This window comes from Dendronephthya gigantea, unplaced genomic scaffold (genome assembly GCF_004324835.1).
Source record: "Dendronephthya gigantea isolate DGI-Jeju-01 unplaced genomic scaffold, DenGig_1.0 000291F, whole genome shotgun sequence".
In the NCBI taxonomy this organism is placed as follows: Eukaryota; Metazoa; Cnidaria; class Anthozoa; order Malacalcyonacea; family Nephtheidae; genus Dendronephthya; species Dendronephthya gigantea.
The window spans coordinates 154,003-165,086 of NW_021163301.1; the positions used below are offsets into that span (position 1 = coordinate 154,003).

Sequence of the window (11,084 nt, forward strand, 5' to 3'; positions counted from 1 at the left end):
ACGCTACACGTCTAGCCTGCATGCAACTTTACACGTCTAGCCTGCATGTAACGTAAATATAGCTACGTTTTGTCTACGAACGCTGCAGCTACCACGTCGCCCGCAAAAAGTTAATCCGCGGCCTTGTGCGGAGATGATGCACGCGCTCAATCCGAATGCTATTCTTCAATAACAATCATTTTGTGCATACAATCGTAAAATTTTAAAATCGATACTCTAAAAAGGTGACATTACATGACAAAATGTAGAGTTGAGAAACGGTAGTTACATAAAGTATCATATAGGACTATGATTTATATGAAATAGAAAATATATAGTGAAAGTGTACTTTATGTTTAAATTTTCATTTTCTTCATTGTCGTGGGCAAGATACGGTCTTGTCTCGCACGATCGAGTTGGCACAGCATTGCTGGGTGTTCAATGAATAATAATCTTGATCGCAGCATTCGTAACGGGGGATTATGTTATGAACTGTACCGCAACAGCAAATTTGGTTTGCAGGATTGTAACCTCTTTCACGGCACAAAGGCCCTGCAAGGCGTAATATGTGTATGTAGATAGTATTGCTATCGATTGTATGTGATTACGATCAAGATACGATATTTTATCGTGATTATGTTAGATGACAGAGATAATAGTAGAATAAGAAACATAAATGGCTGCTACATACCTCTCACTTCAAACATAACCGCACATGTCAGATCAAACTGATTGTTCATATTGTACGTATATATTAACGCATGTTGACCAATGGAAAAGGGCTGTCCCGACCTGATCACCTCAGGTGCTATGGTATCTCGTATTGCTTCCGAACACGTGGGTTTGGGCACATTCCAGGACACGGTAGTGGTGGTTTCACCAGGAACAACGTTAAAGGTTTTCGGAACAGGCAGTGGACAACCACATTCTACAGAGAATTGAATTGCACAAATTAGTAAAAGTTTGATATTGAATAATATAAAAAAGGATACGTGCATGGTCCATTCCTAAATTAAAAGATTAAAATGGGGTAGTGTCGGTAGTGTCGCAGCTCCTCGCAAGAATGATTTTCATTGGCTGAACTTTACAATGCATTTCTGTTTCAACCAATAGCATAGCTTCGTTCTTTAGAAAGCATAGAAAAGCATTATCCAATTGGACGAAAGCTTCCGAGAGCTGCGACATGTCCAAAATAAGTCTGCAGCGTACCTCTCAAATTATGAGAAATTTAACATCAGCTATAACGAGAGATAAAACTGACAAACCTTTAACTTCAAAACGTATTGTACACGTGACATCAATTCGGCTGGGGGTTGAGTACACGTACGTTATTCTATACACACCAGGTGCGAAACTCTGGCCAGATCGTTCGTTTGGTGAAGTTTTTAATCTTCCGCCGCATGTGGGACGTGGCATTGCCCAGACGACATTTGTATTACGATCACCCTGTTTGATGTACTTTGTACCGATATTCACCTCTGGACATTTGCATGCTAAAGAAATGAAAACACGTCGTGTTGAAAGGAATATTTTAACCTAAAAAGAGTTTGTATGGACACGCATGCAAAAGTTTATAGTGCATAGACCGAAAGTTCGGTACGCAGATCTACGATTATCATTTTGAAGGATGTTAATTAATGAAGAGTGTTCGAAATGCGAAGAAAACGTTAGAAGATCGTAAGAAATCGTTTTCGTTTTTGACAACTTTAGATGTCTCAGGAGTAGAATTGCATTGCAAGTTGCAAGGAAAATTGCATAGTGTAACAGCGCCTTGAGTGTATGTATGTTGCGCAGGGTGTAATGACTGTAATGGGAAACGACATGCATGCAACTGCAAATTAGGCCAGCAATTGTACACGTTTCACGTTTGATTCCACGAGTTTGTTTTCAAGTTAGTAAGCAGTGGCGACTGTACTTACGAGGTCCAAAGCAGGATTCGCCTAATTTTCGCAGTGTATACCCCGGACAACATCTTTGTGTGGACTTTGAGAAATAAATAGTGCCACAGCATTGAAAATTGGGGGTTTTTTTGTATATCTTGCCACAACAACATTCTTCCAGCGTTGTCAAATAAGCCTTGCCACCACAAAAGTTTTGCCCTTCAAAAACATTTGAAGAAAATTGATTTGACAAAAAGGAAATTCAGTTATGGTTAGCAAACACTGCATGTGAGCCTAATTACTCGAGCAGTTACAAAAAATGCAAGTTTGATTTGTCTATATTCCAAGTTAAAACTGTTTCTATATGGTCGGCGTCTGGAAACCAGGTTTATGTCGGTGTTGCAAATTTGAAATAAAACCATTAAATTTTAGCGTATGATAACCATCAGAAATAGCTGTAGTGAAAATTGTCTATAATGGTATGTATCATTTTTAGCGGCTGTGCTAACAACTTGCGTCCTTAGGCAATCATATATACCCTAATACAGCCAAGATTACTATGCACTAACATGAGGGGTCATTAATTCGTTAACTCTAACAATTGCTCGATCTAGCGTACGTAGAGCAGGCTTTACCTCAAATAGCTTCCCTGCGCAACAACATAAGCCCAGCTGACGTTGACTGGTTTTCATATATAACTAATATATATTCGTATGTTTTTTTTGGCGGCAAAACCTCGCAGAATGTCAGGCTCTATCAGGAACTACATACAGGCTCTGGATTTTTGAGAACCTGGAGGAACGATTGAACTTTAAACCGCAGGTGCGCGTATTGGATTAGTATAAACCTGCAGTGTTCGAATGTGTGTTCGAATAATTTTGAAGCACTTTCGTAAAACAAACCTTTAACTTCAAAAACGATGTCGCACTGGACGTCAGAAAAACTTCTCCCGTCAGTCACGCTTTTCACACTATATAAATACACGATTTCCTGTCGACCAATAGAAAACTCGTTTCCAGATGAGACATCTGGTTTGTATAGGGTGTTCTTTAGTTCAGTTTTCAAACCTTCTGGGCACTCGGGCTCTGGTATTTCCCAGAATACATCTCGTGTTAATCTGTCCGGATTAACGCGTAAATCGCCAAGGTCACGTGCTGGACATTTGCAATCTATAAAAAAAGGGAATGTTGTTGAGTCTAATCAATGCCTTTGAAAGACCCTGACGAGACCAGCCCATATTGTAGGCCTTTATTGCCAAGTTCACTCAAAGCTTTGAGTTTTTAGAAATAAGACAGGAAGTAATATTTTGAATCAATTCCATAATCAGTCTCAAACAATCAGCGTCAAAATTTCAACAGGAGTTTGTTGTTTTCTTTTTCGATGCTGCTGCGTTGCTCTGACTATTATATAAGGGCCAATTTAGACGTTGAACTTTTCATGAGCCAAATCTATTGCAAATAAACTTAAGCGAGGCCTAAGCTACGAAAGTAGATGACAATAACTTATTAAATCCTATTAATCCTATTAGTCATTCCTACACATCATGCATATTAGTCACATCTTACTTTCCGCTGGCTGGAATACTTGACAGGAACTGGCAACAAGTCGTTCTATTTCCGTATGAATGCTTTCGAAAGAGGCCATCACCGCGTCACCAGGGGTAGACAGTTTTTCAAGTGTATCCATATTGACATTCCCAACCCCCAAGCCAACTACAATTATTCCTCTGTCCTTTATAATCCTCGCTTGTTCGATGGCTTTTCTTCTCACGTCGGTAATACCGTGAGGTTCCCCATCCGTCAGCAACAGGATTACGTCATCATATTGTGGTCGGTAGTTCAATGGACTTCGTTGCGAAAAAATCTAAGGAAAAATGAAAGTTGGGATTCAGGTTGGAATGTTTCATTTCGAGGCTTTTCTTTCAGTTTTGTAATAAACTTTTCGTAGATGAGATTTTCAAAGATATCTGACATATATCGCTCTAGTGATCTTCTATAGCTATGCATTATATATGCATGAATATTGAATGAGGCAAAATCTTCAAAATGCGAGGTAATTCTGTTATCAACCGGTTAGCCTTTGAATTTCTTTCTTTGCAGGGGCCAAGAGTTTGAATCAGTTGTTTGTAACTCTAATATAAACGTGGAAGATCTGTATTTGCCATTGACACATATGTCGTTAATTAGTTCATCCAGTCAGGACCTTTTTGACATGGGGCCCCTCCCAACCCCTCCTTCGGCCCCTACCGATGGCTAGTAAAGTACCCCAAAGTAAAGGTTCCTTTAAATGTAAATATTAGCACAACGACCATATTGAAAAACAGCAATGGTATACACTCTCAAAAAACCTTTCTCCATCGAGATGGATTCGTGATCAGCAAAAGTCCCTCCAAAATAAAAAAATCAAGCCATTTATAGCTAGACTCAAAAAATACAGAAAATATTTGGCCGGAGCCCTAGACCCTCTTCCATCAACTTTTGCATTTTTTAATAACCAATTTTTATGGACGGTGTATCGATCAGCGGCTATCCAAAACCGAGAGTATACAAACCTTACGTCCGACTTGTTGAAATCCATAATCAGTTCTTGTATGAGGACCTCTGACTCTTTCCCAGTTAATCCTATCAACGGTTTTATTGTATTGCGGACCGTAGCCTTTCTCAAAAGGGAGAAGTAGCTTGGTCATCTTCTTTGAACTGAATGCATAGATCGCAATGTGAGTCCCATCTGGTGAAACGTTTAACTCTGGTATACTCCCGAATTTTTTCAGAAACGGTTTAACTTTTTTCCTAAAGTTATCCGGACCAATTGAAAATGAAGTGTCAAGAAGTACAAGGATGTCTATTGTACACTTGGTGCCTGTAACAGAGAAGTAATTTCTCATAAAACTTTCAAACATGTAAGAGAACTTCGTATATATCAGAACTATCCGATAATCTGAATGCCTCAGTACAGTGGCGAGCGTCGAACTCACGTGTGCATAAAACTGAAAGAGTTACCTGTTTTGCGTGAACACAACGAAAAAAAAAGCCATGTAATTTTTTGTACTATATATTATAGGGGTGGACAAAACCGATACCTTTAACACTAGTTTGCCACGAATTTGGTCTATGCCTGATTTCCATGCCTGCATGTACCGCTATACTGCTAATCTCCTGGAAATACGCGCGTTTAATTGAAAATACGATTCTTATTAAAAAAGGCTTGAGGTTCTCCGTTAGTAAGCTGGTACAATAACGCCCACTTATATACACTCGTCACTTGCGTCTCGTGGAAGATGAGTTAGTTTAACCAACTGGAGTTTCGAGATTCAAAAATTGCACGATTTGTTTTTGTAAATTTCTGTTTTTCTAATTTCTAACACACGACATGACATCCGTTGTTTTTGTCTTAGCTTACCTAATGCGAGCAAAATATTTTGGTGAAAATATTCAACTGCCATTAGGTTAAAAATAAACAATCAAGTCTTTTTTTTAGATGGCTGAGCTCGATTAATCTGGTGAGTTCGACGAGTTTGTTCATGTTGGCTTTTGCACGCCCTGTTTATTCGTCCATGGATATATTACACCGAAGCATAGCATTCGATCGATAGCGTTGCTTAAAATCTATCTCTATACCACTTATAGTATCAGGCTATAGGCAGGTCATATAAATATAATATAAATCAAAATCAAGAGAGCACACTGGTTCGCGCCCAACGGAGAAAGTGTTTAGCGGATTCCTTGGAAGTCGGGCACACCTCTTTATGGACTATAGCCCTATTTACCTCTTTTTTTAACAAACTGTTCTTTTCTATTCATGCATGCGGTGATTCAATGAATTTTGAATGATACCCATGTCGTATTCAAACTTTAGGACCAAGTATTACGCCTTGTCTAGGTTTATGAGGGTGGCAATTTCTCTCACATTAGCGTCCTATTATTTTCTACGTATACAAATTGATTAGGTTGCCTGCATATTGAGAATTGAGAACGTTTTAGCATGTAAATTTTCAGACTTTATATATATATAAATTAGTTTTGCACAGCTTTGGTTTCTTGGCTAAAATGTTTCAACTGTACATGCATACTAAAATAATAACTGGCTACTTCAAGCTAGGTATTTCACTGGTGAGTTCTTGAAGTTAAGTTTATATTCAAAGTCACAACAAAAGAGATATTGATATGAAAAATCTATAACAATAAAACACACCTCGCTCTTTCCTTTGAGCATTAGTCAGTACTGCCAGGAAACAGAGAATTGCAAGGACAATCAGGGACCAAAGACAGCGTCCTTTCCTTGACATTATGAGATCGCTGATCTTAGATAGAAAAAGCAGTAAATACAGTACAGAGTTCCTAACGTAACAACAACAAGCCACAAACTAAACGATCACTTACCCATGCACTGTCATTTCTGCGGCCAAAATGTGGGGAAATATTCAAAACATTTCAAAATATTTTTCGATATTTTGACTGCCGGGTTACTCGGAAGCCTCCTCAAATGTGTTTGTATTTTCCTAAAATTTGCTTAAAAAAACAAATTGCTAGAAGAAGTCAAAACAATTTTTAATACTTTGGCTAAGATGTGACCGAATGACGCGCATTGTTCTTAAGTTATAATCACGCACAAATCACCACGGTCTACCGTCTATGTACGAATTCTTTTTCAGTGACAGTATACTCGACATTAGTTTTTTTTCGACGATAGAATAAGGAGAAGGCGATAAATGTATATACGCTTTACCAGAATGCAAGCGGAAGGAATTTGTCAATAAAAGTGAATGAATCTTTTTAATTTTATCAGTGCATTTTGATAGGATAAAAAACGAGGTTATTTCCTTTGTTGTGTTTAAATTTCACGTCGTTTCGTGTTTTCCCGTCATATTTTCCAGTCACGCATTCTGGAAAAACCTGCATCATCATAATCATCTACATCATCATCTGCATTTTCGACCGCAAACTATTCACTGAGATGAAAGGAGTATCAAGGTAATTAACTCCTAATGGGCGAGTTAAATGAGACTCCGAAATAAGGGTCGATGAAAATATGCACAGCTGTGTGTATGACAAAATATCCACTTCGACAACCACACTCCTTGAGAGTTAAGTATTCAAGAACAATTATATATCCGAATATATTCCGAGTGGAATTCTGTGTTGAGATTTTGACCCCGCCACAACCTGCGCCGCGTTGATTTCAGTGCAAGGCAGCGACAACAAAAATAAAACATTCCGCACCAGGGCGGTTTATCAAAGAATACCGACTAGAAGATATATACGTCTGATTTTAAAAATATTTGGAAAAATATATTTACAAACATCAAAATACCGCGGCCATTACCCTCTTGACTCAACAACTCTTATCAACAGGAAACCGATACTCGAAAATCATCTGCATTTGTTCTCGAAAAAGATCAGTTTGCGTCATGGACATTGCATGTGCTTTGTAGGTTGAAAACAAGATTATATTTAGAAACACTAGGACAGCCAGTTTATTTTTCATACTTTACTTTATCGTGCAGCGTAAAAGAAGTGATTGTAAAAGTAATTTAAATTTTAAAAATTGATCTGTTGTTGCTACTGAGCTGTATAATTGTAAAAGTCTGGAAGCAAATTTAGTTATACTAACAGAAACTGATAGAACTTATAAATATGATAATTTTCACGGCAGTTTTCGAACCCTTCGATAGCTCAGTTGGCAGAGCGGGGGACTGTAGAGGAACTCCAAAGTGATCCCTAGGTCGCTGGTTCAAATCCGGCTCGAAGGAAACAATTTTGATCCAATCTCAAATATTCTTTTAATACATTCTAAATAATAGTTTTCTTGGTTGCCGTCTAAATACACCTCGCAGCTACATTTTCCCTGAAATATTGCTTTAGAATTACTTCGCCGAAAACAGCACTAACCCGCACGCAGGCAGTCAACTCGTTCAAGGTCCAACCCAGCCTTCTGATTAGGCCCTAGTAAAATCGCGGGCTTCGGATTGATTGGACCTAGACTAGCGACTAGCGATATACAATTTTAGAAATACACATGCTTCGCTTTTCAATACAAGCCATTTCATATAATACTGTTGCCTTCCTGATAATATAGATTCTATATGTATTTTTACGAAGTACACTTTTGTACACTCCCATACAAATAAAAATGGAAATAGAATGTAGCCGTGCAAATGTGATAATTTTGCACCTATTTATAATATGGCTTAGTGCAAGCCCTGTGTACTATTTTCTACACTGTTACTCGGTTTGTCGGTAGGAAGCCTGGGGGCCAATAATATATACAAAGGGGACCTTTATTTCAAAAAATCTCTGATAAGGCATTTCCTTCGGATCTCTCAAGCTCAATGGCGGATCAAGGTATAGGCCGAGGCTTAATTTCAACTAATGTTCAAAGTTGTCAGGTTTCTCTCAGTGAAAAGAAAAACAAAAAAAGGTCCGTTCTGGTTCCAAGTTTTGTTGACTAAACATACTTTCGCCCACTTGCAAATGAGTGGGGTTATTCCACCTCCCAACACCCCTACTATGCAGAGTTGCAAAAAAAGTTCAACCTTCCTCCGGTAGGATTTCAAGTTTTGCCAAACCTTCCTCAAAATGACGTAACGTCACCGAGTCAAGTGGCAACAAGCATAAAGAAATATTTGTTTTTTTGGTACAAGCATATGTTCAATTAGAGTGTTCAAATTTGAACCTTCCTCACAGACCTCATTCAAAGCAAACCTTCCTCCGGGTGCCACCCGCGTACCCGCAGCTTTTTTACAACTCTGCTACTATGCGCTGCCGGGCTGTTCAAAAAAATACAAACATGTTTGGTGACATCTGCACGGCTATATTCTAGTCATTCAGTTACAACATTTCCCATTTCCCAACAAAGCCCTAATAACTCAATAAATACAAGGACGGTCATGTAGATACAATTCACTACCTACACACATGCATAAAACCTGAATAACAAACCTTACATTAAGTACGAACTTCTTGCCTCGACTAGTTCAATGTTTGGGCTTGCCAGGTCTTTCGACAATTCCAGTGCTTTACTGGGATCGGTAACAAAAACCCTGAATTTCGAATCTTCCTTGCAGTAGCCAACAGATAAAACACACGGTAACCTATATACATACACAAAATATTACTGGCATTAATTTATCAAAGTCTGAAATTGTATAGTCGTTTAGATGGTACCATCAGTGTGCAAGTGTTCAACTTGACGAGAAGTTAGCTCATTAACGACACCGCTGTTGTTGAAATTTCATATCTACTATGTAGGATCGAATAAAGTAAAAAAATATATTTATATCGGTAGATCTTACTCCATTAGCTTTTCCACATTACCACATCGTTTCCTTAATGTTTCCAATGAACAGGCGTTCTGACTAACTTGTGTTCTTGTCGTTTGCAATTGCTTGCGTGCATCTCCCGCGGGCAGACTAAACCAGAAGTTATCCAAATTCTTAAGAACAACAGTCTCTTCTTCCTTAGTTTTCCGAAGATCTGCAACGCAATAACACTACAGTAGTAGTATAACAAGACATGGTAAAGGCTATTCTCATGTATAAATCACCTTCCGCATCAGAAGTAACATTCGCCAGATTCTCTCCTGGCATCTCAGTTGGGATGCTATCTTCTGAAGACCATGAACTCCAGTTACTACTAGAGTTTGAGCTTGAGCTGGAATCGTCAGAGTCGGAGGACTATATATGAATAATAAAAACAGAATGACTGTATATCATTAACCTAAAATATTGACGTTATAATGCAGATATTCCTCATCCTGTTTACACTCATTTTCTCCCAAATTTATCTAAACAATTGACCAATTTCCTGTAGGTGCAAAATATTGTGCTATCAGAAAGGACGTTTACAGTTTGGTGTAATATTTTTTATTTGTAAACTTCTCCATGGACATCTTTCCTATTTATTATAAGCAATTTTTAAACTGCCAGTTAAAATTTCATATAATTTCATATCCAACTTTTGCCCGATCATTCCCTTATCTGTACCTGTTTAAAAAGCAGTCACTCTGTCAAAGTCCTACGTTTTTATTTTAACATTTCACCTCTGCAGGTAATGTTTATTAGAGAGCACCGCCAAATGATAATATATCAACTTTTGAAACAAATCATGCGCAGTGATTAATTGATAAAATATAAGTTAAACATATACGCGAAATGTAGGCCAAATTTTCGTTGAAAGGGATATAGCAATTAAAGTGTATATAGAATTAAATAGAGTTTAAGGCGTTCAAAAAATTCCTGACCCTAATATGTTCGCAACAACTTTTTAACGCCAATTACAGGCACGGATGACGCATGCAAATATATGGAGACGGTTTATTGCGGTGTTATTTTCAATAAGTAATAAAGTTCACTCACAGCAGATGGGCTGTTTTCAGGACTCTTTTCAATCCATTGTCTTTTAGATGTTCGGTAATCCTCTTTATTTTTTATTTCATCTGGAGCCTTAACATAGTATACGTGTAATGAATTATGATTATTGAGGACTGAAGTGAATCATATATAATATATGGGTAATATGCACAAAACTTACAGACAATCTTCGCTTTTTTGATAATCGTTGAGATGCCAATGACTCATCCTTGGTCTGGAAGGCCTTGTTCTAATGTCAAAAAAAAGATGTATTATAGCCAAACCGAGGGCAATTTTGAGAGCTATTTACCTAAACTTCTTTAGGGAGTATTATCTTGGTGAAAGGCGCAATAATTTGACTGGTATGTGCAGCATACATATGCTGAATGCAAAAAAACTTTTCTATTTACAATACCTCAGTTATATCCCAACCTATCTATTGTTTCCCTCTTTCCTTTCGAACTGAACTATTCGCACATTTTTCACGAAAATTACGGTTTTCTGCTGAAATGTTTGGAATCTCTGAGATACATGTATACTTGCGAAAAGTACCGTTACACCTTAAACAGTACCTTGTCTTCGTTATGCTCTCTTCTTTTCATATCTTTTAGTGTAAAGCACGCGTAGTTTCGATGAGTTCTGAATAGCCAAAAATAATATACACATATACTCGTTGTGGAAAAGGTTGCCCACGGCAATTTGCATTAAACAAACAATAAAAATAATATGATGAATACTAAATAAACATGGCTTATCGTACGGTTTTTATACTTTTTTTACGTTTAGTATACGACCATGATATATGCTGGCTAGCTAGCCTACCTCACTGACACAGAGACACAGACATGCATGGTCATAGACAATAAAGTATATCTGTG

At 37.8% G+C, this 11,084-nt stretch overlaps 1 protein-coding gene and 1 non-coding gene across 4 annotated transcripts; one reads left to right on the forward strand and one right to left on the reverse strand.

Annotated features, from left to right (window-relative positions):
• Positions 1-250: 250 nt before the first annotated feature.
• Positions 251-11,082, reverse strand: LOC114541435. 3 transcript variants are annotated; one of them, XM_028561353.1, is made up of 15 exons: positions 11,029-11,082; positions 10,779-10,845; positions 10,388-10,456; positions 10,213-10,299; positions 9,402-9,531; positions 9,151-9,331; positions 6,239-8,949; positions 6,051-6,159; positions 4,411-4,718; positions 3,425-3,722; positions 2,762-3,028; positions 1,899-2,078; positions 1,245-1,472; positions 671-907; positions 251-531 (listed from the first exon to the last, which is right to left on the reverse strand). In XM_028561353.1, exons 8-15 carry the CDS (start codon positions 6,142-6,144, stop codon positions 353-355), a joined length of 1,791 nt encoding a protein of 596 aa, XP_028417154.1. In that variant the 5' UTR covers positions 6,145-6,159; positions 6,239-8,949; positions 9,151-9,331; positions 9,402-9,531; positions 10,213-10,299; positions 10,388-10,456; positions 10,779-10,845; positions 11,029-11,082; the 3' UTR covers positions 251-352. The 3 variants fall into 3 exon arrangements, with proteins under 3 accessions (XP_028417154.1, XP_028417155.1, XP_028417156.1); XM_028561354.1 differs by lacking the exon at positions 1,899-2,078 and having other exon boundaries at positions 6,051-8,949; XM_028561355.1 differs by lacking the exons at positions 251-531; positions 671-907; positions 1,245-1,472; ... (2 more) ...; positions 3,425-3,722; positions 4,411-4,718 and having other exon boundaries at positions 5,522-8,949; positions 11,029-11,076.
• Positions 7,521-7,608, forward strand: Trnay-gua. The gene is given in 2 exon segments: positions 7,521-7,557; positions 7,573-7,608. It is a non-coding gene; the product is annotated as a tRNA-Tyr (tRNA).
• Positions 11,083-11,084: the final 2 nt, after the last annotated feature.